The sequence below is a fragment of the Lissotriton helveticus genome, chromosome 9, assembly GCF_964261635.1.
Source record: "Lissotriton helveticus chromosome 9, aLisHel1.1, whole genome shotgun sequence".
In the NCBI taxonomy this organism is placed as follows: domain Eukaryota; kingdom Metazoa; phylum Chordata; class Amphibia; order Caudata; family Salamandridae; genus Lissotriton; species Lissotriton helveticus.
This window is the reverse complement of record NC_136070.1, coordinates 1057676343-1057703239: the sequence shown is the minus strand read 5'-3', so window position 1 is coordinate 1057703239 and position 26897 is coordinate 1057676343. Positions and strand designations below refer to the sequence as shown.

Genomic DNA, 26897 nt, shown 5'->3' with positions numbered 1-26897 from the left:
TGAATGTGCTTATATACACATGCTTAATACATAATATGACTAACTTTTTTGAATGAATGAAATGCATTGATTCTAAAAAGGCCCTTGAACTGGGGTACATCTACAGAACAACTAGGGTTTAATATGAAATTAACACAATTACAATAATAGTTCATTAAAGAAAATGTTACTGAAATCCTAAACATGTTATAAATAACCAGTTGCCAACGACGAGGTTTCATGAACATGTTCTTCTAGATTGCAAACAATAGAGACAGTGGGGAAATTTAAAACAACAAACTACTTGCAAATAACAAGGGGTGATGTAGTTGTAATGACTTTATTAAACGGAGAGTACAAAGAATTAAACGTCTATTTATTTTCCTTTCTTTATTTTTGTTCAGGTTAGCAGAGTCGTCTGTGGACCTTAATCTGAAATTGATGCGCTGGAGACTAGTACCTACTTTAGATTTGGAAAAAATAGTATCAACTAAATGCCTGCTTCTAGGAGCTGGCACACTGGGCTGTAATGTGGCCAGAACGTTAATGGTAAGATTCAGACAGTATGAAATGTGTTTTCCTTCTGATTTGTATGTTAGAAAGAACTACATGGACTTCTTCCTCCAAAGAGTTCATCTGCTCTTTGGCCGTAAGGGTAATCCATGGGGGTAGTAGTGTGTATTGCAAAGAAAAGTAATAGTCTGCATTGAGCAATTTGGGCTGGACTTTTCCTATTGGAGCAGGTTCAAGACTGATTTGCCTTTGGCTGGGTCCAATTTGAGGTGGCATTGTGGGCAAAAGAACTATGGTTTAGAATGTGTCAGTGGTTAGACTTATTACAAGCATCCTCTCATCAACTTTTGTGTGTTTGATGTACCACACTAAGTGGCCAAGAGAATGCCCAGATGTGGGTCCCTTGCTCACTGTACCACTGGAACTAAGTTACACCCGACTGAAGAGCTCCAGTCAGGGCAAAACCAGTCTTGGATTGCGTGTTCTGGTTCAGAGAGGACGGAGCTTGGCAGTTCGATCTAGAGTGTTCCTATTGAAGCAGGGTCAAGATTGATTTGCATATGTCTAGGGCTGTTCTGAGGTGGCATGGTGGGCAAAAAAACCATGGGTTAGAATGCTACCCGAGCGATTGTCAGTGGTTATACTTATAGCAGGCTTCACCCATCACCGTTTGTGTGTTCCATGCACCTAACCTCCTTTGGCCATGTCAGGCGGGGATTGGGCACAGGGCCTGTACTTTCGCCATGCTCTGCAAACTACCTTTGATTGTGCGCAGTAGGGGTAGGCCAAAGGGTCAAGGGTTGTCTGCACGAAGGTTGTGCGCATCCAGGCCTGAGCCCTCACTGCACATGGCTTTACTAAAGAGCCTGGCCACGCCCTATACTCAGCCTTTCGAGAGCAGCCAACCCCTGCTGCACATGACTGAGAGTCGTGAGCAGCAATGGTTGACTGCAGGGTTTGGCCTTTGGCCAGGCCCTATGGCCAAACTGCCAAAGGCAGTCATTACACACATTTACACTTTTGTTTCACTTCTTATATAGAACTTTTTAATGTTTTATTTTTGCTAAGCTTCTTTTCAAATATGTTTTGATTGTTTTATTTTTTAATGTAACCCTTTTGTTTTTTTTTGTTTCTTACTTTGTGTGACAGTTTTATATTTGTACTTTTAAGTTTTTTTTATTTTTTATTTAAAGAGGCTTTGAACAGTGCTTTTTAAAAAAAACAAATGTGACCTTAAAAATGTTTGTACTTTAAATTTGGTTTGCATTTTCAAACTGTAATTGTACTGTGAAACCTGACTGAAAGTGTGTGTGGTGTTCTCCTCGTGTCCATTTAGGAGATGTGACGATTTTGCTCCCTTGAGAAAATTAATAATGTAGATAAAAAATATTTGGAACCATGGATCAGACTCCATCTTGCTCTCAGAAGTTTCTGGAGCCACGTCATCTTCCTCCTGTTCAGCTTGCCATCTCCTTTGGAACTCTTCTCTTGAAATATAAGATGCATTGCACAGAAATTCTTTATCATTCCAGTTATTGCAGATTGGGGTGTCCTCTTTGCAATATTGATCACAAAGGATACAGGTGACCTTTTAGAAGAAAAAAAATGTGTGCCCCCTAAGATGAATAAAGAACTGTCATGCCCTGGAACCATGAGGTACAGCGTATGTGGTTGGCACCTCTTCCAAAACAATAGTGTATTCTGGTCAAGCTGTTTCATGTGTACTGGTGTCATGCCTTTGGTTGTTTTGTTCCTGGATCATGGTGTCGGTGTTGTGCTGAGAATAATTCTCATCAACTCTGCACTTTTTACAGTGTAAAAGGATTGTGATTCTGTGCATGGAATTCTGTTGTTGCACCATTGCAGAGGCGGGACTTTAATTCTAAGTACAACAATACCAACAATCAAGGCATAATGTGAATAAAATAAAGTCAGAATTTTATAATCACTTTTTCATTTCAGCACCATTTAAGCTCTGTAAGTTTTATAGTACCAGGTACGGGTATCAAAAGACTAGGTATACTGGACCCATCGTTGTTTATTTTTCTGAGTTCGGGGAGGATTTTCAAAACCTTGTAAATAATTGCAGAAGTCTGGTTCCCGAGGATGTTTTGTTCCACACTCAAACAGTTGTTGGTTATCTGTACCAAATATCTGGTCTTTGCACAGTTCTGCAGTGAAGGAGTCTATACATTTGTTTCTGTAGTGTAATTTTTTCGGGAACCAAGACCTTTTCTACTTTCCACATAGATTTTTGACAAGAAGAAAAGGACAGGAGAAGTCCAGAAAAAGGAGAAGAAAATGAAAAACTGGAAGGAATTCATACTGAGGGCTCCAAATTTTAACAAGAATCAATTGTTTGGAAATGTTTCACTGCTCGACCTGGTTAAAAAAAATCTAACAGCAAAGTAGGTGACTTGGTTTTTGTGTGCGGAGAAGCTCAATAGGTGTAAACTGAGGGAAATGCAGATTTGAAACCACATTGATGCATAAACATCTTAATGAGAACAATGTAATTTCCGAGGAGATAAAGTGGAAGAAAGTTCCAGAAGAGACAAGTTCACCTTTTCAGCTTTGCAATAGGCTAATCGTTGACGTACAGAGTTTCCTGAACAAATCTTGCAGGAGGAGTAAGAAGAAATTGGTCCCTGCTTTGAAATTGAGATTGCATTGCTTAGCATGTGGCATGATTATCTCTTCCGGAGACCAGTATTAGAGCTTTAAAAATTAAGTGCTTCTTTTCTCAGATGGACCGCCTCCTTCCTCACTGGAAGAACCCAAAAAGTCTTCCTACCACCATTCACCTCCAACCCAAGGAAGTAATCTGTGGAGTACTACAGGGATCCTCCCCGAGCACCACCCTCTACAACTCGTACATAAAACCACTTGCCAGCATTATCAAAACCAAGATTATATCCTATGCCAATGACACCCAACTCATCATCTGCCTCTCTGAAAACACCACCAACACCAAGACCAACTTTCACAACTACATGAAAGACATTGCCAACTGGATGAAGGACAATTCCCTGAAGCTCAACATGAACAAGACGGAGGTACTGATCTTCAGCAACAAAGGCTCCCTATGGGATGTCTCCTGGTGGCCCACGGAGCTTGGACCAACGCAAACTCCGACGGAACACGCCTGAAACTTAGGCACAATCCTTGACAAGAAGTACACCATGATAGACCAGATCAACTCCGTCTCCTCCTCCTGCTTCTTCATCCTTCTCAAGATATTCAAATGACTATTCCAAAGCTCCAGACACGCCATCACTCAGGCTCTCTTCTCAAGTTGACTGGACTACTGTAACGCTCTCTGCATAGAGATCACAGCCCAACCCCTCCGAAGAGTACAGACTATACAGAATGCTGCAGCCAGACTAGTCCTCTCCCTCCTACGAAGAACCCACATCACCCCCAACTCAGGGTACTCCACTTGCACCCTATTCAGAAAAGATGCCAGTTCAAGCTCCTGAACCACGCTTGTATGGCCCTACACAACTGCAGACCTGCCTTCATGAACCACCGCCTTATCTTTCACCAGCCCACCGACACCCTTACTTTGCATCCCTCTCGCTAGCCCACACCCTCCTCATCAAACGAAGCAGGAGTGGAGGACGCTCTTTCTCCTACCTGGCAGCAAAGACATGGAACAAACTACCCCTACATCTACGGACCTCCCCATCTCTTATGGAGTTCCGTAAGGCTCTGAAGACTTTGCTCTTTGGTTGATCACCTGGAGCCTGCCAGCTCCTGGATACCCTCACGGGTGACAAGCTGGGCTCTACAAATCGGCTGCTTGATTGATTGATTAATTGAAGACATCTAAAAAACGTATTTTCTTAATTTGACACAAACTTTACCATTTTTTATGTTGTCTTGTCACTACGGATATAAAGCGAGGAGTATTTTATTTTGTTTTTGCCAAAAAGTATGAACCTTCACCTCCCTTCTTTGTTATCTTCAGCTTTAAGCTTAGAAATTCAAAGAAGGCCTTGTTAGAAAGGTGCTGCTGAATTTTTGTTTTTCCTGAGCACTGTAGGTTTGGTAAATGGTAAGTGTTAGGGGTAGGACTGCAGTTTTAATTGTTCAGGTGAGGAAGTTTCTAGGAAGGGCCTTTCCTTTTGTGTGTCTGATTACAATTACAGGAATGAACAATGACAACCAGATACAAGATCTCACACTTCATTGTGCCTATGTTGTGAGTGCTCAAGATTGGAGTCGGCCACAGTGCTACCTGCACTGAGAAGCACTACTTTACACAAATTCACTAAAACAGACTGATCGCCTTCATCCTGCCCTGATCATTAGATAGAAATGGGAGAAGCATCCCTAGCACAAACATTTGAAATATTACATTCCTATTTGTGTTTTCCTTCCAGCAGGTTTTATGGGAAAATAAAGCAACTTATATTTTTTTATTCTATTTACCCATGGGTAATAGTGGTATGTGTGCACCGGTGTTCTTTATTGCCTACAGTGATTTTTCAACACACACAAGTAATGTTGTTTTCTTACTAAAGTTTTGCATGCAGTCTCAAAAGCCTCCCCAGTAATCCTAAAAATTCTGCATGAAACCTGACTTTGACTTAAAACTTCAGTGCAGAGACTCCTTTTTCTTTCAAATGACTCACTCCTTCCTTAGACTTATTTGGTGATGGTCACTATGCAAACCTCTTTCCCCATCCCTGTTGGGGTAAACAAGATGTATGCTATATCTGAAGAAATATATAGGAAGAGAAAGATCATGTCCTGTTGATATCCTAGTTGAACACATCTCTTGAAGAGGAGCTGCATATCAGACAGGACCTCAGTGTTTGTAATGTGCCAAATGGGGGACATGTACATTAGAACTGTCAAAGAGAAACTAGGCTGGACCCAGATATAGGTATTGTCGGTGTGCAATACAGAGAACACTCCTCCATGGCTTGAGTATGTGATATGAATATACAATGTAGGTATAGATGTGAATCTGACTGTTGGGCTAGTTGACAGAACATGCCTCCAAACCATCATCAGCCCCGAACTCTATTCGAAACCACTTGGCGAACCAGATATTTGCATGATATGCTGAAACCGAAATATGAAAGCTTATCCCAAAACTTAGGTTGTATATCATATCATTGGAAAATCTACAATGTTAAAGTGGTTGTAAAACGCATGAAACCACAGAGCACTTGCAAAATGCTCTCTTTTCCTTTGAAGATGAAGTAACAGGTACTCGCAAAAAGAAAATTATTAAGACCGCTAATGAGAAAAAAGGGACCAAACGAGAGAACACATCCTAGCAGGAATTCCATGGATCCACCCATTATTTGCAGTATAGAACTAAGAACCTCTTTTAGGAAAGAGCAGGATCTAGATCTGACCTTGAAGTTTGCTGTGCTCATGGTTCTAACATACCACCCCTCAGACTATACTTTCAAGGAGAAGTGCTGGGTCTCTCAAGTGATTCCAAAAACAGCACAAAACAATGATTGATACCAAAGACTTAAAGCTGCTGTCTTTAGCTTGCCCATAACTAAATCACTGGGGTCTATCAAGGTGTGGGGAAAACTCAATAGCTTATATTGGGTTGGTTTTACTGGTGCAGAGACCACCAAATATTGTCACTGTGTCCCAGTCATAAAATCCAGGTACAGAACGAAAGGATCATTTGCATCTTTTACCCATAATTCAGATGGCTTCTCAATGTACCAAAATGGCTGTCTTGGGCCTCATAGAAACTTCTTGAAGAAGACATAGGTACATCATAGTAGATGTTGACTATGCTACTCACTACCCTGAAGCATTCCCTTTGAGGGGAACCACTGCTGCACAGCTCACGTATGTCCTTTTGTCTTTAATTAACAGGTTGGATTAACTTCACAGGTGTTAATTGATCAAGGCACCAACTTTATGTCCTGTCATCTACAATATATGTGACATCTGTTCAATCAAATACAAAATGTCTTTGTGCCACACCCAAACCGATTGCCTGAAAGAAAGGTTCAGACCATAAAACAGGTGCTATGAAGAATCACTGATGCCGTGGGCCAGGACTGTGACAAAAGTCTTACTCCTTGACCTCATTTACCCTGCACTGTTTTCCTAATGCAGCCCTAGGATTCAGTACATTTTAATTATTGTTTGTATACCAACCCAGACATATCCTGGTTATGGCCATGGAAGAATAGAAGTAGAAAATGAACATAACCCTTCCATTGTCTCCTCTAGTCTTAAATTAAAAGACTACCTAAAATCTATTCACAGCAAAGCTCTAAAGGCCAAGCACAACAGGAACAAGAGTACAAAAACAAACTGCAAGGAGGTGACAAAGTACCCATGCCCTTAACCAATTCTGATATTAAACTCCTGGCACAATGGTACAGATCATAGCAAGTAAGAGATGTTCTGAGTTCTAATACATGGCGATTCGAACAATATGACTCAAAACTAGCCATCCCACCCTACTATGTCAAGCTGTTTAAAAATGCGAAGAACCAGAGACTAATTGTCTTGTAGGTATCTACACCACATCCGAGTCGATCCATGATGAGATTCCCCCCCATCAGAGTCCCCTGTTCCTCCTTCCTGACAGAAATTTTGGACAGTGGTCTAGGACAGCATGAACACAAGCTCCATGGCGCTGTTGTGAAACACACATGGGTTCATTCACTCAGGAGGTAAGGCCTGGAAATTCACACTGGGGATGACATATTTTGAATTAAAAAAAGAATATAATAAATGCTATTGATTTTTAATACCATTTGTTACACTATTTTTTCAAATACATTTTGTTTTAAATAACATTTATTGGTACATTTTTTTTTTTACACAAAATAGGTTATTAACTAGCGGGAGTTTCCAGGCCTCACCACTTGAGTGTGTGAACCCATGTGTGTACCTCAACAGTGCCATGGAGCTTGTGTTCACGTTTTAACTATTTTAAATAATTAAATTTAATATTATTTCCTATAGAATTCTATTTTAAGTCTGTACCTCATTTCATTCATATTTTCTAATTTCTTTGACAGGATGTTGCAGTACCAGTGGTTGGCCATGTGTAGTGCTAGACTTGCTTAAATAATTACAAAATTCCAGTTTATGAATACCGAAAAGTAGTAAACTTACTCAAAGTGCAAGTTCTGAATCAGACACACACTGTCCTGATTTCATACCTCAGTACTTGGGCATTCAAAATCTAAATCAAACTTTTGGGACTAATGAAGTCTCTAAACGTGTCTGTCAGAGCTAGGCATTGTTTTATCGTACATTTTGCTTGTAGGATAGGGCTATGTTGCCAACTGTCTTCTAAAACTACATTCATGAGGTGCATGTTCCAGCCCCATGGTATGCTTCTTTTGAATACTACAGACATGCCCTATTTCCTTTGTGAGCATTTCTAGCATAATGCATTTACTGTGTGTTGAACTGCAAGGCAGAGTGTTCTACTAAAGTATTTGAAAGTTCTGTGACCAGGCCAATAGCTCTCTCATAGTGATACATAGACTTTGAAGGCTGCACCTGAACAATTTGGTTATTCTGTCTGGGTCTTAACTTAGATTTGAGGAATTGGTGGTAGACAAATGAGATAATAATGTCCTTCATCTGGACAGTTCCTATGCTTTTTTCTGTATATTTTTCACTACTCTTATGCTTGAGGAAGTTGACTTTAACTGAGGCTATTTTTGGGCTTTATTGGAAACATCGGTTTCCTTTTACAAAGTAGATAACCCCTTTAAAAATTCAAGAAACAACACCTTGGTGGGCCTGATAAACCACAGGAAGACATCTACCATAGTGAGATTGGCCGAGTCTATGTCTCATACAACAGGTACAACTAAAAAAATAATTTAGGGTTATAGAGGTGCCTATTGCTGTTCCTACATAATTGATTGAGACCAATGAGGACTGCAGTCATATTTATCAGATTGCGAGTGTTTGGAAACTTGCTATTTTCCAATAGGCTACACCCTTCAGGTCTTCAAGTGATGTAAATTCCTGCATTGTGATAGGTTACGAACATGTGATGTCAATATACTGAAAATTAACGGAATATCTTGAATATTCAAAGGTAATATATTGTGCTCTTTTTGCTTTTGTTCAGGGGTGGGGAGTTAGACACATCACGTTTGTCGACAATGCCAAAATCTCATATTCAAACCCAGTTCGGCAGCCTCTCTATGAATTTGAAGATTGTCTCGGTGGAGGAAAATCAAAGGCGCCTGCAGCAGCAGGAAGACTTCAAAAAATATTTCCTGGTGTGGTGAGTACGTTTTAACATTAAAGAATTCTGAAATTGTCATTTGTATAGTTAAAAACGTCAGTCAGGCAGTCAAAATGAAAACCATGGTTTCCATGGTATCACTTTAAAAAACATAACTTGATGTTGCTGTCCCAGTCAAGCTTTGTTCTGGATGTGATGTCGTTCCTTGTTACAGCTAATAACAAATGTTTTTTTTTTTTTTAAAAGAACAATCATCATAAGAGGGTGAACGGTTCTCTACCATGCGAGTAGTGCCACACTCCAAAAGACGGTTAAAGACAATAAAGGGACCATTTTAGAAAGCATTGATTGAGGGATTTGTATATAACCTCAAATTCAGCTGTTGTAAACTGCACACTTCATAGCCATAATTCAGATAGACGCTATTGAACGATAACATTTCTAGTACAGAGTGAAACTGTGTTGTCTATAATATCAACAGCATTCTGAGGGGTCCGGTGCCCATTTCCTTTTTTGTAAGTACTGCAAATCGAAGCAGAAAGACTTACCTTTCAATTGTGTTATTTCACCAAGAAAGGCACTTTGTTTACTCAGCCACTCTGCCTCATCCTTTTTTACGATGGATAGACCTGGAGAGCTCATTGAACCACTGGTTCGGATTAGCAAAGGTTCTTCTAGAGAAACATTTGGAGCGTACAGTAAATGACCTGACGTAAATCTTGGAGATGCATGGAGCATTTTTTGAGATGTTCATATCATATGCAAATAGAACTCACACTCATAGGCGCTGTAAGAAGAGTTGAGAGTGGTGCTGCAGCACCCCCAACATAATCATGCTGGAGTTCAGTAGGCGAATGAGCAATAAAGATAACTTCAATTTTGTTTTTATCTTGTCACATTTGCCGTGCAGTCTTTGACAGAGGTCAAATGTCAAGCCTTTCTTCTGAAAATCTGCTCCTTATTATTCTAGCACTCTGTTTGATATTTACTTTCTTACAGCAAATTGAGAAGAACTTGTAAACTGCACTATGTGACAATCTTGCTGTGGTACAGACAGACCAGGAGTGTGAAAGGAAAGGCTCTAGGATTTTTTCCTAACTCATAACAAAAGTTAAATACCTGTACATGAACTCTGCAAATATTTCAAAATATCTCAGCAGTTATTGGGAAAGCACAATTAATCACATCTCTTTGTTTCCTTCACTCTTCAGAGCTGCTAAGATTTTTTTTCAGAACAAAATTTTATTGGATTTTCTGGTCCGAGCTGCTAAGATTTTAATAGGAAAAAAACTATTCCAGATACTTTACTTGGTGATACTCAAATGATCGCTGAAACCCATTTTCCACTCATCGTTTGTGTGATAGTTAGTTTAATTAATCAAATTGCATTTGTGCAAATTTAGTGGCCATTGCAATTTAAAATGTGCTGTCTGTAAATGACAGTGCCTCTTGACAATGCCCATCAGACTGCAGAAGTGCTCATGCCAGCGCTCTTTACCATTTTGCTCCTGTCCTGCTTTGCTAATGCTCAGCCCCTGTACCTCGAGCAGCGGGCGGAGTCTCGTGCTGTGGTGGGTGTGTTGTGGCAGCAGCACGGTGTGTGGCTAGACCCCTGGAGCAATCTTATATCCCACAATTTCAGTCTATTTCAGTCTTTAGCATTGCATTGTGTGCTCGGTTTTGGTCGCCTGACTTCATCTGCCTACAGCTTTGCCCTCTTTTCCCTCACAACAGCACGGTGCAGTGTTGGCTATTGGGGGCTCTTTAGGGCTGCGCTTGGTTGGTCCTCAGTCCTGCGTTCACTCTCCCTATGCCTGCCTTACCAGTCAGATCTTACTCCTTGTTTGGGACTGCACCAAACTGGTGGTGGAGGAATTTTGGTGAGTGCGTTCTTTGCTGGGGACTCTACTGAGGGTAGTTATGGGGGGGGCTCTTTGGGGGGGTGCCTGCTACTGTGTGCCATTGCTGTTGGCAGTTTAGGGAAAAGGGTGGGGCTGGTCGCCTGTTGCAGGGGTCCCGGGTTGCCCTGCATTAGCAACACTTCGGTGATGTGCTGAGCAGCAGAGGGATTTAGTGAATAGGTGGCCCTGGTGCAGTTTTTGATGTGGGGTTTGAGCTGAGCACGAGAGATTACTGGCTACTATCTGCTGTTAATCCTTTGTCTAATCTGGTGCTCATTCTCACATGCTTTTGTCTGCATATTAGAAACAGACGTATTAGAAAAGGTAATTAAATTCTTAACAGACCAACAGACTATTGGTTTGAAAAGCTTGGCCCTCATGGAAGAGGAGATAAGGTTGCCTCAAAACTGTAACTGCTGTCTCGAGAAAACACAAAAGGAAGAGGAGGTCCCTGGGTAAATTAGCAGGTGTATCTGATGGATAAAAATCACTGCTCCAATGCCAAATACATGCAACACAGAGTACACCAATTTGGTTTAAAGAAATTTTTCCCGCAAGCTTTAACTTCAGCTAAAAACATGAGGGCTCCCAAGCCTTTTCACTTATCCCCCATTGCTAAAAGAAGTAGCGCATATGGAGCAAATCGGCGCCCAGGAGGAACAGAAACTGAACTTGGAAAACATCCGTCGGATCAACCAGCCTTCTTGTCTTACAGTTCGTGCATCTACTATGAGCTGGCAAAAGTGTCTAAATTCCCAGCCAAATGCTATGATGACCTCCTCATATGAGGAGTTCTCCTCTGGCTACACTGGACAGTCCAGTGCCAACCACCTTCTTGGAGCAATAGGGTGTGCTTTGCTGACAGTCAAAGCACACCCTATTGTCCAAGTACCTTTTCAGCCCTGGGTCCCCCTGTCTCTGCGTTTCAGCGTTGAAGTAGGATCTGCTTTCCTCCTTTTAATAGTTCTTGGGTACTGAGGGAGTCTCTGTGATGGGCTTACCACCGCCCTCCTTAGGGTTTTTGTGGGCCTTACCCCCCCTCTTTTTGGAGTCTCCCGCCTGGTGCGGATCGAAAACCTGGTTTCACACCCACTCAGCAGCTGTCTCTCCCAGTTCCCTGGCACCAGACAGCTTAGCGTTTACTAGATATTGGTGTAACTTCTCTTGTACACAGTGAGTCTAGATGTGCTTTTTAACGAATACATTGTACAGCCCCTCATAACTACTCACCTTGTTACCTTGAATCCAGCCCTCTAGTGTCTTCACTGAGATGTCTACAAAGTCCACGAGGACGGTGTGTTTACTTTCTGCGTGTCTCTCAACTTAACCCTGTACTGCTCTGAGGTGAGACCAAATTTCCTGACTAGCCATTGTCTCATGGGAGGAGGATTCTCTCTCGTCTGCCTCTAGGGTCAGGAACATATCCCTCTAAGCTACTGGGATCAACTCCCACAGAAGTGAACCCCAGTATTTGGAGTGGACCCTTCTCATCTTTAGGGCCCTTTCAAAGGCAGTTAGCCATTTGTGGTCGCACTCTACATACTTGGGCACTATCCCCTTGGGAAGCCTGAGATCAACCCCACCACCCCAGGACAACTTAACATCATCTTCATTTTCTCTGCAACCATTTCTTTTCTCTTCCTGCCTTGCCCACTTCTCTTTGGCCAGGACCATCTACTCCGCCACCACAGCTATATAGGTTAACTGGGCCTCAAGTGCCCTCTTCCTGAGGTCTATGTCTGATGCCTCTTGGTTGGATACCACTGATCCTCCCTGCCTACCAGTTGTGGCTGTGCCCTGGTTACTGAAGTGGTGGACTTGTTGTCATCCTCCTCCTAGAGGTCGTTGGGGGGCATCTACCCCTCTCCTTCATTTGGAGGAGCATTCAATGTGCAGGTCTTAAGGGACCTAACCATCTCAGCCTTTCTAATTCGATTGGTAACTGGCAGCCCCCTAGCCCTGCACTGCACCATAAGCTCAGCTACTGTGAGTTTAGTCAAGTTAGCCAGATCAAGCTCCATGGTATCCTTAGTTGTGGGTCACAAAAAAAACGTTGGCACTGATTGAACACAAGAACAATTTAAGAAAATCAAAAATTGATGTAAGTAAAAAATGTGCCCAAATTTGTCAATTTTACTCTGGGTCAATTTAGTAGATTTTTTAAGATCTTCACTTAAATACTGTATGGTGTGGTTTAAACACAGGTACTATCCTCACTGCTAATCACCACATCTTGGAACGTGGTTTATTAGTAGGTGTGGGTAGGTACCTATTACTAGTAGTAAGGCCTTAATCAAAATATAAGGTCCTGTTAAGGTCTCAATAAATTATTCCCTTGCTCAACCCTTGGTAGCTGGCTGTGAGCAGGCAGGCTTAACTTAGGAGATCGGTATGTAAAGTATATTAAAACAGCAATACATTTTATAAGTAAGACACAGCACACAATAAAAATCCAACACTAATTTATAAAAATACTAAATATTTTAAACATTAAAATGACACCAACATGATGATACTCCAATGTAGGGAACTAGAGGTATGATTTTTGAAAGAATAAACACTTCCTAGTGACTAACAGCGTCACTTTGGAACATCTAGTCACGCTTGACTGGGGGAAAGTCAAAGTTTCAGGCCGACCATGATGGAGCGTGGGTCGGGTACACTTAGCAGTAGGGCCTTGTCAAGTTTTAATCTTTGGACGTAGTCACTTTTTTGGAACTTTTTCTCTCAGCACCGATTGAGGCTCCTTGTCAGGCCGGGTTTAAAGTCGATGATAGCGCCATGGTTCTGTGCGAGGACTAGGTCAAATCCTGAAAGTCTTGAGCTCTGGAGCTTCCAGTGAGATGAACCTGAAATCCAGTCCAGGTCACAGTTCAACGTCAGCGGCTTAGCCCTCTTCGACGGGTCAATCACCTTATGGAGCATTTTACCAAAATATCTCCAGTCATTAGGACCTTCTTCCAGAAGGTCCTTTTGGGGTTCCAAAGTGTTCACAACACCAATCCAAGGTTGCGAAAGCTCTGAGGTGCTCCTTGGTATGTTGGGACTACATGTCCGACAATACACCTGGCCAAATCCACTCAAGTCCAGCGGAAGGTGATCAGCTGGTTTCCTCTTGCTGGAGATGATGCCGGTTTAGCTCTTTTAACCTGTTGTTTTCAGGGAGTCCACACCTTTTTTTTTAAACAAGCTAAACTCCTTAGGGCTGTAGTTCCCAAAGTGTGCAGCAGGTGCAGTTCTCTCGGTGCAGGCCAGGGTTCCAGGGCAGTCATTCTTTTAGTTTCAGGCTGTTTCTGGGTAGGTCTCCCATATGTATCCAGTGTTCCTGGGCAACAAGCAGGGGGTTACCCCTTACCAAGTGGTAAAGGGTGATGCCCAGAAGTATGACTTCCTCCAAAGCATGGCATATTCGTGTCCCCTTGAGCACTATTCCTCTAAAATCCAAAATGGAGAAACTCTCTCCTGGAGATTAGGATCTGAGTAAGCCAATCTACTGGTGTGGCTAAGCTTCCCTAACACTCCCCTTCCAGCCCTTCTGCTAATTCAATTACTGGGGCTCCTGTCTGGCTTGGGTTGTAGAATGTGGGGGAGGGCCAGTTTCCTGTCCTGTCATTCCCTCTTTGTTGACCGGTTATGTCTACCCAGCCTCATGCCTGCCTTTTGCTATGCAGCTGCTGATCTTCTCCCACCAGATGTCCTTTGTCTCTATAAAGGTCACTTCACAACTCATCAGAGCAGTTTTGATTAGCCTGCCAAAGACTGGCCAATCAGGAGAGGCCGCTGGAAGGCGGGACTTTAGCACCTCAGAAAAGCAAGTTCTATAACTTCTTTTCTGTCATAGTTATAATAAATCTAACCTTGGCAAGCTCATCCTTTCAGTAGTTATTCTTTATTTGCAGTTTTTCCTTCACCGGGGCATATGCAACCTATTTTTAAATCTCCCTGTTTATAGTTGCAAGGCACCCTACCCCTCGGGCTCTTAGGGGAAACCATAGGGGTGACGTATGTAAACATATGGTAGTTTAAGACCTTGGAAGTACTTCTAATTCCAAATTCGAATTTACATATAATTTTACTTTAAAAGCAACTTGCAAAGCAGGGCTGTCTTTTTAAGTGACAGGGGACAAAATAGCAGTGCACACTTAAATGCATTAAATCTACTGGGCCTCTAAACCTACATGCCTTAACCTATACTAGGCACTTACAGGTAGTTTGTCAGTACTAATTGTAATTATACCTAATTACCATGTACTTTGATTCGGAACAAAGGCCCTGGGTCTGGTTAGCTGAGCCCAGGGCACATTCAAATTCAGAAATCCAGCATCTGGTAGTCAATATCTGGGCAAGACGTGGGGGTAAACTGCAAACAGGTCCTGGTTTCTCACATCTGCAAACAAAAATAAAACATTTTGGAACTTCATGAACAGCGTATCAACAGGGAGCAAACAAGTGAAAAATGCAAATATACTAGAGGACGTCTGGATTAACTATATCAAACAACTCTACAATAATAATTCTTAGTTGCGCATGACCACGGTTCAGTTTACAATTTGAATGAAGCTTCTGACATCATCTTTAATGGTACCCAAGTTCGCATTGTTTTTATAAAGTCAAAAAAGATGTGCCAACTCCTAACGGTTTGCCCGCAGCCCTCTTTCAGGAAAATGTGCCAGTTAGGGCCAAAATATTGGCTTCCCTGTATAATGCTTGCCTTTGCACAAATTACATTCCTGACTCCTGGAGCGGTACAGATTTACATCCAATTTTAAAATCTGTTCACCCAGGAAATCCTGCAAATTATAGGCTAATGCTTTAATGGATATAGGGGCAAAAATGTTAGCATCTTTGTACCGAAGGATTTAGAGGCATAGGCTGATCGTCTTAAACTTATCCCAATAGAACAAACGGGCTTTAAAAAAGAAGTAATATGATTCCTAACTTGACCACTCTATATATTCTATATTGAAAAGTTCCATGTGGGGAACCTTCCCCTTCAAATCTGCTTTATAGATCTAAAACCAGCCTTTGATAGGGTCCCAAAACAAATGCTGTGGTCTAAGCTAAAAAATGGATTATCCCGTCTACGTTGTTGAGGGCAATAGAGACATAATACATGGACACATGGGTTGTTGTGAAGTTGGGGCGTGGCTCTACTGTCTCTTAAAGAGTCAAGACTTATACTGGGCTTAAACAAGGCCGTCTTGCCGTCCTTATTATTTATTCTGTACTTAGTGGACATAAACAATTGGCTTACCGATTCCACTTTCAACCCTTCTCAATTAAATTGCCATCTGATTTCAAGCCTCCAATATGCAGACCATATTGTATGGTAAGCAAGACCCTGTGGGACTTCAGAGAATGTTGACCTCCCCTGCAGTGTACAATAAATTAAATTAAATAGTAATCAGTCTGAAAAAGACAAAGGTGATGACCTTTTCTAGACGTTTTTAAAAAGCAAGTGACCTGTTATTTTGATGAAAAGTTGGAAACAGACTCCAGCTACACTTTTTTGGGAGTGAAGTTTGATAATCGGGGTTCTTTTAATTTACACCTGAGAGGAGTGAAGCTGAAGAATAAATCCTTGTTGTTTGCATTTGCTAGGCTTCAAAAGAAATTAAGCTCCCCCTCATCTGAACCCATTCTTAAACGTATTAATTGCATGCTTCTCCCGTCTTTGACCTATGGGTCTGAAATCTGTAAAGGGAAAGACACAAAATTGCTGGATTCCATACAAGCGTCTGTTCTTAGCACGTCTAGACAACCAAGGAACGTCTTACTAGCCCAGGTACGCCTGGAGTTCGGGCTTGTGTCACGGCAGTTAGCCAGTGAGGCACATATATTAAGCTCTGCAAAAGGATGAAGGAGGCACCAGAAAGTTCATTGGACTACCTCATATGGCCGGAGATGGTGCATCCTAGACTGAACGACCCAAATTTTGAATCTTCATTAACTGAGTTGGATCTGGATGAACTATGGTCTACAGCTGCCTGTTCTGTCCTTTTCAAATAGATGGTAAGCAAAAGAGTAAAACTGTCCTCGCAACTATTTATTAAAGCTGTTTGAGCCAGAAAAGCTCATGGTTGGATTATTTTAAATTCCTATACTTTACCTGTTTCGCAACAATTCCTAAAAATGATTTTTTTATTTAGCTTTAAGCAAAAATTCTTTTTAGTTAGAATGGTTAATTTTCCGTCAAAAGATTTTACCCCTGCTTGGAACCGCAATTGGGTAGACGGAAAATGCAGACTTTGCGGTACATTCAAGAGTCATTGTTGCACATCATATGTGTGTGCCCAGTGTTGCCTTATGTAGGAAGTTATTCTAACCATGTTCATACCAACTTATTAGGTCGTCAAGGCAAGTGCTGGCTCAGAGCCTGAGTGGTATCCATATTAAGCTCCCTTGTAATTTGAATAAGTATGTGGACAATTGTTTTAAATTACTGAATCATTGATGTTAAGCTTTGAATGTTTTATTGCGTAATGGAATCTGAATGTTTTTAAACTTGTGTGCTATTATATTGTGATGATTTTAATTAACCTTATCCAATAAAGTATTTCATTCAGTGTGCTACCACATCATGCATTATTAATATATTTTTCAACCTGTAACCAAGAGCCCTCTCTTCTGTGTCTGTTTAGGCACTAAGGGTGCCGCTTTTTACATTTTTTGCTGCGCCTTGGCCGAAAACAAGCTGATCAATCAATCAATCAATCATAACACTTGTATAGCGCACTACTCACCCGGAAGGGCATCAAGGCGCTTGGGGGAAGGGGTCCGCTACTGCTTGAACAGCCAGGTCTTGAGTTGTCTCCTGAAGACGAGATGGTCCTGGGTCAGCCGAAGGTGGATGGGGAGGGAGTTCCATGTCTTGGCCGCCCGGTAGGAGAATGATCTGCCTCCGGCGGTGGCTCTTCGGATGCGGGGTACGGCGGCGAGGGCGAGGCTAGTAGACCGTAGCTGGCGGGTGGGCGTGTAGAAGGTCAGGCGGTCGTTGAGGTATGTGGGGCCCAGGTCGTGGAGAGACTTGTGTGCGTGAGTGAGGAGTCTGAACGCGATCCTCTTGTTGACGGGGAGCCAGTGCAGGTCCCTCAGGTGGCCGGAGATGTGGCTGCGTCGGGGGATGTCCAGGATGAGTCGGGCGGAGGCGTTCTGGATTCGTTGGAGTCTTTTCTGTAGCTTGGCTGTGGTTCCGGCATAGAGGGTGTTTTCGTAGTCCAGTCGGCTGGTGACGAGGGCCTGGGTGACCGTCTTCCTGGTTTCGGTCGGGATCCATCGGAAGATCTTGCAAAGCATGCGTAGGGTGTGAAAGCATGATGAGGAGATGGCGTTGACTTGTCTGGTCATCGAGAGGGAGGAGTCCAGGATGAAGCCCAGGTTGCGTGCGTGGTCTATTGGCTTGGGAGTGGTGCCCAGGGCTGGGGGCCACCAGGAGTCATCCCAGGCGGAGGGCGATGGTCCCAGGATGAGGACTTCCGTCTTGTCTGCGTTCAGTTTCAGGCGGCTGTTCTTCATCACTCGGCGACGTCTTTCATCCCTTCGTGTAGGCTGGTTCTGGCGGTGTCGGGGTCTCTGGTGAGGGAAAGGATCAGCTGGGTGTCATCGGCGTAGGAGATGATGTTGAGGTTGTGTTGGCGTGCGATGGCTGCCAGAGGTCTCATGTAGACGTTGAAGAGGGTGGGGCTGAGTGATGATCCTTGCGGTACGCCGCAGATGACTTCGGTGGCCTCGGATCGAAACGGGGGGAGGCGGACTCTCTGTGTTCTTCCGGCGAGGAACGAGATGATCCACTCCAGTGCCTTCTCTCGGATGCCGATGTTGCTGAGGCGTTGAACTAGGGTGCGGTGGCAGACAGTGTTGAACGCTGCGGAGAGGTCCAGGAGGATGAGTGCCGCTGTTTTCCCGTTGTCGAGCAGGGCTCGGATGTCGTCGGTGGCTGCGATGAGGGCGGTCTCGGTGCTGTGGTTGGCTCTGAAACCGGACTGCGAGGGGTCGAGGGATCCGTTCGTCTCGAGGAAGGCGGCAAGCTGTCTGTTGACGATCTTCTCGATGACTTTGGCAGGAAAAGGGAGGAGCGAGATGGGGCGGAAGTTTTTGAGGTCGGTGGGGTCCGCTGTTGGTTTCTTCAGTAGGGCGCTGAGCTCGGCATGCTTCCAGCTCTCCGGGAAGGTGGCGGTTTGAAGGAGGTGTTGATGATGTTCCGGAGTTGGGGTGCGATGGTGGAGTCGGCCTTGTTGAAGACGTGGTGGGGGCAGTGGTCGGTTGGAGATCCGGAGTGGATGGTGTTCATCGTGCGGGCTGTGTCTTCGGTGGTCACCGTGGTCCAGGTGCGGAGGGTGGCGGTGGGGGGCGTTGGTTCAACGGTTGGGTGCGTGGATGGTGCGCCGAAGCTGTTGTGGATGCCGGCGATCTTGCGGTGGAAGAACGAGGCGAGAGAGTTGCAGAGATCTTGTGAGGGAGTGATGTCGTTGTTGCCGGTGCTGGGGTTGGAGAACTCCTTGACGATGCTGAAGAGTTCCTTGCTGTCGTGGGCGTTGTTGTCCAGTCGTTCCTTCAGTGATTTCTTCTTGGTGGTGCGGATGAGCTGGTGGTGCTTGCGGGTGGCGTGTTCGAGGGCGGTCATGTTGTCAGTGGTCTGGTCGAGGAGCCAGGCTTTCTCGAGGGTGCGGCAGGTCTTCTTGGAGTCCTTGAGTTTGTAGGTGAACCGGGAGGCCTTCTTGCTTCTGGGTCTGTTGGGAGGGTTTTTCAGTGGTGCGAGGTCGTCGGCGCAGGCGGTCAGCCACTTCGTGAAGTTGCGGGCTGCTTCGTTGGGGTCCGTTGTGTTGGCGGGTGGGTTCTGGCTGAGGGAGGTGGTGAGCTGGTCGGTGGTGATCTTGCTCCAGCTCCTGTGAGGAACCTGTTGCGGGTGGTGGTGGGTTGTGGTTCTTCTGAAGCTGAAGTGGACGCAGCTGTGGTCGGTCCAATGGAGTCCGGTGGAGTGGCTGAAGGTGATGTGCTTGCTGGATGAGAAGACGGGATCAAGCGTGTGGCCGGCGTAGTGGGTGGGGGTGTTGACCAGTTGCTTGAGTCCGAGGTTGGCGAGGTTGTCCAGCAGGGCGGCGGTGTTGCGGTCCTTGTTGTTCTCCAGGTGGAAGTTGAGGTCCCCTAGGAGGATGTAGTCTGCGGAGCGGAGGGCGTGTGGGCTGATGAAGTCCGTGATGTCTTCGCTGAATTGTGTGCGTGGTCCCGGGGGTCTGTAGATGAGGGTGCCTCTGAGGGTCGTCTTTGGGTCGGTGTGAATCTGGAAGTGGAGGTACTCGGCGGCGGCGAAGGTGTCGTTGGAGTCGGTCGTGATGCGGATGGTGTTCTTGTGGACGATGGCGATGCCTCCTCCGGTCTGGTTGACGCGGTCCCTCCTGATGATCTTGTACCCGTCCGGGATGGCGATGGCGATGTCGGGCGCTGAGGAGGCGGTCATCCAGGTTTCCGTCAGGAAGGCGACGTCTGGTGATGTTGTGTCGAGCAGGTTCCAGAGTTCGACGGCGTGTCTGTGGACGGAGCGGGTGTTGAGCAGGATGCACTTGAGGTGGTTGCTGCTGGTGTTTGGCTTGGCGGGTGCGGTGCAGGTTCGGAGGCAGGTGAACTTGCAGGTTTTGCAGGTGAAGGGTCTGTGGATGCGTTTCGGGGCGGCCTCGTAGCAGGCGTGGTTCCAGCCGGCATTGAGTGCGTTGAGGGCGGCGGCGTCGTAGGTCTGTCGGGTCGTCTTGCCTCGGTGGGGGCCAGGGGTCCTGGCAATGGGCGCGGTCCAGGCGTGGACGGGCGTAGACGGCCGCTGCGCGTCAACGCTGCGCGTAGGCATGCACTCTGCCATAAGTGGAGAGTGGGGAGGGGAGGGGCGAGGGAGGAGCAGCTGGGAGGCGGGAGCGGGGTGGCGAGAGGGGGGAGCGGTGATGCTGGAGGGAGCGGGGGTGGGGCCGCAGGGGAGCAGCGGCAGGGAGCGGGGTGGGTCGGCGGTGGAGGCAGAGGGCAGGCAAACAATTACGGGAAAAATAATCAGGGCACAATCATGGCACAATAATACTCAGGGGTACAGGAGACAAGCAAACAATCACGGCAAAAACTATTCAGGCACAATACTACTCAGGGGTACAGGAGGCAAGAATACAATCACGGCACAAGACTAATCAGGCAGAACGATACTTAGCAGGGGCACAGAGGACGAACTGGCAGCAGCAGTGGCGGCGGATACCGGGACCTTCGGGGTGGGCCACGCGGCGGGAGGAGCGACCGGCTCTGACCAGGTCAGGTCAGGTCACAGCTCCCCGCCTCGCGGACACCACCTTTTCAATCCTGTGGGAGGGAGGAGCAGCTGGGAGGCGGGAGCGGGGTGGCGAGAGGGGGGGAGCGGTGATGCTGGAGGGAGCGGGGGTGGGGCCGCGGGGAAGCAGCGGCAGGGAGCGGGGGGGGGGGCGGCGGTGGAGGCAAACGGCAGGCGAACAATTACGGGAAAAACAATCAGGGCACAATCACGGCACAATAATACTCAGGGGTACAGGAGACAAGCAAACAATCACGGCAAAAACTATTCAGGCACAATACTACTCAGGGGTACAGGAGGCAAGAATACAATCACGGCACAAGACTAATCAGGCAGAACGATACTTAGCAGGGGCACAGAGGACGAACTGGCAGCGGCAGTGGCGGCGGATACCGGGACCTTCGGGGTGGGCCACGCGGCGGGAGGAGCGACCGGCTCTGACCAGGTCAGGTCAGGTCACAGCTCCCCGCCTCGCGGACACCACCTTTTCAGTCCAGTGGGAGGGAGGAGCAGCTGGAAGGCGGGAGCGGGGTGGCGAGAGGGGGGGAGCGGTGATGCTGGAGGGAGCGGGGGTGGGGCCGCGGGGGAGCAGCAGCAGGGAGCGGGGTGGGTCCGCGGTGGAGGCAGAGGGCAGGCGAACAATTACGGGAAAAACAATCAGGGCACAATCACGGCACAATAATACTCAGGGGTACAGGAGACAAGCAAACAATCACGCAAAAACTATTCAGGCACAATACTACCCAGGGGTACAGGAGGCAAGAATACAATCACGGCACAAGACTAATCAGGCAGAACGATACTTAGCAGGGGCACAGAGGACGAACTGGCAGCGGCAGTGGCGGCGGATACCGGGACCTTCGGGGTGGGCCACGCGGCGGGAGGAGCGACCGGCTCTGACCAGGTCAGGTCACAGCTCCCCGCCTCGCGGACACCACCTTTTCAGTCCAGTGGGAGGGAGGAGCATCTGGGAGGCGGGAGCGGGGTGGCGAGAGGGGGGGGAGCGGTGATGCTGGAGGGAGCGGGGGTGGGGCCGCGGGGGAGCAGCGGCAGGGAGCGGGGTGGGTCGGCGGTGGAGGCAGAGGGCAGGCGAACAATTACGGGAAAAACAATCAGGGCACAATCACGGCACAATAATACTCAGGGGGACAGGAGACAAGCAAACAATCACGGCAAAAACTATTCAGGCACAATACTACTCAGGGGTACAGGAGGCAAGAATACAATCACGGCACAAGACTAATCAGGCAGAACGATACTTAGCAGGGGCACAGAGGACGAACTGGCAGCGGCAGTGGCGGCGGATACCGGGATCTTCGGGGTGGGCCACGCGGCGGGAGGAGCGACCGGCGCTGATCAGGTCAGGTCACAGCTCCCCGCCTCGCGGACACCACCTTTTCAATCCAGTGGGAGGGAGGAGCAGCTGGGAGGCGGGAGCGGGGTGGCGAGAGGGGGGGGAGCGGAGATGCTGGAGGGAGCGGGGGTGGGGCCGCGGGGGAGCAGCGGCAGGGAGCGGGGTGGGTCGGCGTTGGAGGCAGAGGGCAGGCGAACAATTACGGGAAAAACAATCAGGGTACAATCACGGCACAATAATACTCAGGGGTACAGGAGACAAGCAAACAATCACGGCAAAAACTATTCAGGCACAATACTACTCAGGGGTACAGGAGGCAAGAATACAATCACGGCACAAGACTAATCAGGCAGAACGATACTTAGCAGGGGCACAGAGGACGAACTGGCAGCGGCAGTGGCGGCGGATCCCGGGACCTTCGGGGTGGGCCACGCGGCGGGAGGAGCGACCGGCTCTGACCAGGTCAGGTCAGGTCAGGTCACAGCTCCCCGCCTCGCGGACACCACCTTTTCAATCCAGTGGGAGGGAGGAGCAGCTGGGAGGCGGGAGCGGGGTGGCGAGAGGGGGGGAGCTGATGCATTGGAAGAGTGTGGGCGCACTTGCTGCAACTGAAAAATTGCTATTTTCCGACATAATGAGCATATGTATTTAGTAAAAATAAGTACTATATATTATGGTGCAAACCAGAGTTTTTGTGTGACCATATGAAAAATAATGGCCAACTGATCATTTTCAGACACGATGAGTGCACAGGCTGCTAACAGACGATATTTAATGACTGAATTTGATTCAAATGACATGGTAGTAATTTGAGTGAGAACGTTTACTCTATTGTGGGCTCGTTTCCAGTGAAATAATCTCCTACTTTCTTTTAGGAACTCTAGTGTAGACGCAGTTTGACGCACAACTCCGTTTCATGCTCACTAAGCATTGCTATGAGCCACCGTTTTTTTCGTAGAGATGTGTCAGGAATTAAAAGTATCTTATTTTATTCAAACTTCCGGTCTTGTATTAGTTAGTCTAATTCATTTTTATGTTTTCGTTTTTTTCTGTTTAGAGACTTTAAGACGCTTTTCATTGTCAGTTTTGCGATATCACTCTCTGATGCAAGTGGCATCAGAGGTCTCGCACATCACTTCCTGTGGTGTCCTAATATGCAGTTCACTGGTTTCCTGGCCTGTAAACTGATAACAAATAATCTTGTCACCATCCCCAGTTCTCATCTCATAAAAGGCTCGACGCCTCTTCTGCACAATGTCATAGCGAGAAATCACATTGTAACTCCCTCAAAACAGCACGAGATAGTTCAGTGTCCTGTAAAACGACGTCTACAATTGAGTGACTAATTGCCATATTATCCCGCTGCTTCAACATTTTTGTTACCACTTTATTTTCGTTTTATATTCTCACACAGAAATGTAAATCATAACACAATTGTCGTGATCCCAAAAAATTTCATATAATTTTCTGTACTGTAATGCTAAAACAAAATATGCAACAACAAAAAATCCGTAGTTAGCACTAAGCGTGTTTTTATTTGAGTTCTGAGTTAGGACAAAGTTGTTTGAAGAAATAATTCAACACTGCTCTTCACCATTATTTTTTAACGCCGTGTCAATGAGTTGCTCTTTGCTAGCTGATAAGAAATAAGTTACAAGTCTCTGTGCAGGTTATATTGGGACATGTATGAACAGCACAAAACCCATTAGCACTGCGAGTCGTCTTCGTCATTCCCTCCAACGAGTCCTGAGAGATTTCTGGATCTTTCCGTCCAAAAGCGCTCTACACAGTGTTTACTGAGGACGTAAGCTAAGGCGTTTTTTTTTGTGCCGCTCTGGTTGCTTAGAGAAAGCAGAGACGTCAGACTTGTTGAGCTAGGAGTTGCTAGAATAACACAAATGAAAGGTAGGCCCTCGGTGAACCTTCTGTGGATGCTGTGATAAACATGCCTGCCTTTGAATGAGCGCCTGCAAAGTACAAAAGGAGCCAAATAACAAAGTGCCTGAAGTCTGCGTTTGAAGAAATTTCATTTTTTCTATAACAGTAAATCTCTTTCAGCTGCATGTCATCTCTATGGAATATTGATTTCTGAATTAAAGCATATTCTTATAACGCCGCGGGTGAAAGAGTCTGAGAGAGAGCTTCCTGTTGGTATGGAATGCGAGATTTAAAGTGACTCAGTTTAGATTTTACTAAAGGAAAGTTTTGAGAGACTCCATCATGGGCACTGCTCTTTATTTACATTTCGTGGCACGTGCTCTAATGACAATTAAACAATTCCCCCCTTCAAATGTCGGCAGGTAAAAGTAGGCAAAATCTATGCAGGTAAAATACTATACATTCTTATGCTTGCAAACTTTAACAGAGGGAAATATGTTGTATGTCTGTGTTATTCCCCCTTCCACGGCACAGAACGTGCACAGAACGTGCACTGGAGTGCTTAATCTACAGAATTCTGCATACTCTGATCTCCAGGTGAGATGTTGCCATTCCTAATACAAGCACACTTAAAATGAGACCTGTGGCATGGTTCACGTTAAAACTGGACCCTTCTTCACATTTTAGTGAATCATACAAACAAATTCACACAACAGGCATCGAGATATAGAATGCAACCAGACAGCTACAACAAGCATTCTCAAAGCCAAAAGCTCCAGTTTTAATGTGCTAATGGCTGCGCATAAACTGCATATAGCATGCCTGTATTTTTTCCATGAATTATTATATTCTAGCCATACTGATTGGCTTTACTAATGCTTTTTTATGTAGGGGTGGGTAAACTCTGCTCCTCCAGTAGAGTTTCGGAAATACTCAGCCAACCACTGTGCTGCAGACCTTTTTCTTGCACGCAGCTTCCCAAGTTAAATTGGTGAGGAAGAAAATCGAGCGCTAGTCTGCCCCCCGGACCCAGAAAAGTCCTCTTGTCAGTCAAATACTTTTGCCGCAGTCACCCAGTCAATCAAGTGGACGGGCTACTCCATCAAAGCGGTGAAGGATATCCCGTCTGTCGAAATATAAATCCCATAGGACATAATAGGATTTATATTTCAGTGGAATGGATATCTGTCACAGTTGGGATGGAGTAACCCTTCCGCCAAGATCTAAATTAGTCCCCAAGTCTCTTTTTTGAAGCTCAGACTCTTCCAGCAGTGGGGCAAGGTTGCAGGCTGTATCAGACGATTAGTTCCATAGGACATGATACCTTCTTGCCAAGGGCCCACTGATACGTATTTGTTGTTGTGGAAAAGTTCCAAATGAGAGAAAGCTGTTTCATTAGCCCAGCGAAGTCGAGCCTTTGCCAGATGAGCTTAGGTATCTGGTCCTGGTCGTACGGAGGTCAAAAAGGCTCAAAATTTACTAAGCCCCAACTTTTCAGTGATATTAGAAGTCCATTTAGATGCAGCCAAGGGTCCCAGGAACTCAGAAAAACAGCACTTGAAGGGTCAATATTCTTCCCACCCGAGGCCACCTGTCAATGTGCAGTTCAAAGATCAAATAAAAAAAAAATTTGTTTTAGACCTCCTCTGAGATTAACAAAATAAAAGTTATAAAATATGTACAATGGATGTAATTATTCATAAACTTAACGTCTTTAAAACAATGATAAAAAAAGTGTTAAATGCAAGCAGATTATAGCACACATATTAATTTGGTGGAATTCTTATTAGGTTGATGAAATCATTTAATTCTAGAAATATATAGGTTTTATAAAACTGTGCCGAGCTTCAACTAAGAGTTTATTTGGGCCTATGTATAAAGCATATGCGATTCTATGATACCTCCACATAGATCGCAATAATCTGATTTATCAGTTGTGATGCCCCAGTGTTTAGTGAAGGCTTTTAGTGGCAAGATCCTTAATCGAAGCATACATTTGCATCATCTAACTCTGTGGTTTAGTGTGAATCTGAGAGATTTTTGGCTAATTTTATATTCTATATTGGCTATACAAGGGCTATAGTGAGTTAACTGAGAGCAGTGTACCTTATTGAGTTCAAAACTCTGTCTTGGGGTCTTTGTTCCAGACAAAACCTTTAAAAGTGCAGGTGACCAGGACTGTAAGAGATTAATGGTGCAATGAAATACTCCAAAGCTATCTCTTTTTTTTGTAAAAATATTTTTATTATGAATTTTCCCCATTTTTTATGGTACATATACAGGACACGACATGTGAAAACAAAACATTATACAAACTCACATATTTTCACCCAAGTTGGTAACAATAGTCATATTCTGCATTATTCTTTTATATGCCAAACATAGTAGCAAAGAAACAATGAAAGAAAAAAAAAGAAACATAGCGTACACAACCTGCTTAATCCCGCTCTACAAGCTACCTTCTTCTTTCCATTTCCTGATCGGATCCCAAATTTGCTCCCCTAGCTTTCTCCCTTTTTTCCCCTTCCTAGCATAAATTGCAGTTTCTAAATTATAAATCGACAACAATCTAGCTAACCATTGATGGTATGTCGGAGGTGTAGTGTCTAACCAAGCAGAAGCTATACATAGCCTGAGAACTGCTATTGCAACAAATATAAAGTATCCCCCTTCATCTGCCTATCATTGTTCTTTATGCCAAGCAATATCATCGAAGAAGTCAAGATAATCTCCCCACCTAACACTCTACTAAGGAATATCTCA

The 26897-nt window shown here is 45.2% G+C and overlaps 1 protein-coding gene across 4 annotated transcripts in view; it reads left to right on the top strand.

Moving 5' to 3' along the window:
* Window positions 1-26897, top strand: part of ATG7 (autophagy related 7) — a 1226522-nt gene that overhangs the window by 343241 nt on the left and 856384 nt on the right. For all 4 annotated transcript variants that reach the window (XR_013601115.1, XM_078661409.1, XM_078661411.1 and 1 more), the window contains exons 12-13: window positions 384-528; window positions 8585-8743. Coding sequence is in view for 3 of the 4 variants with exons in the window: in XM_078661409.1 (XP_078517535.1) it covers window positions 384-528; window positions 8585-8743 (304 nt within the window). In the remaining variant the exon portion in view is untranslated. The remainder of the gene's footprint in view (window positions 1-383; window positions 529-8584; window positions 8744-26897) is intronic.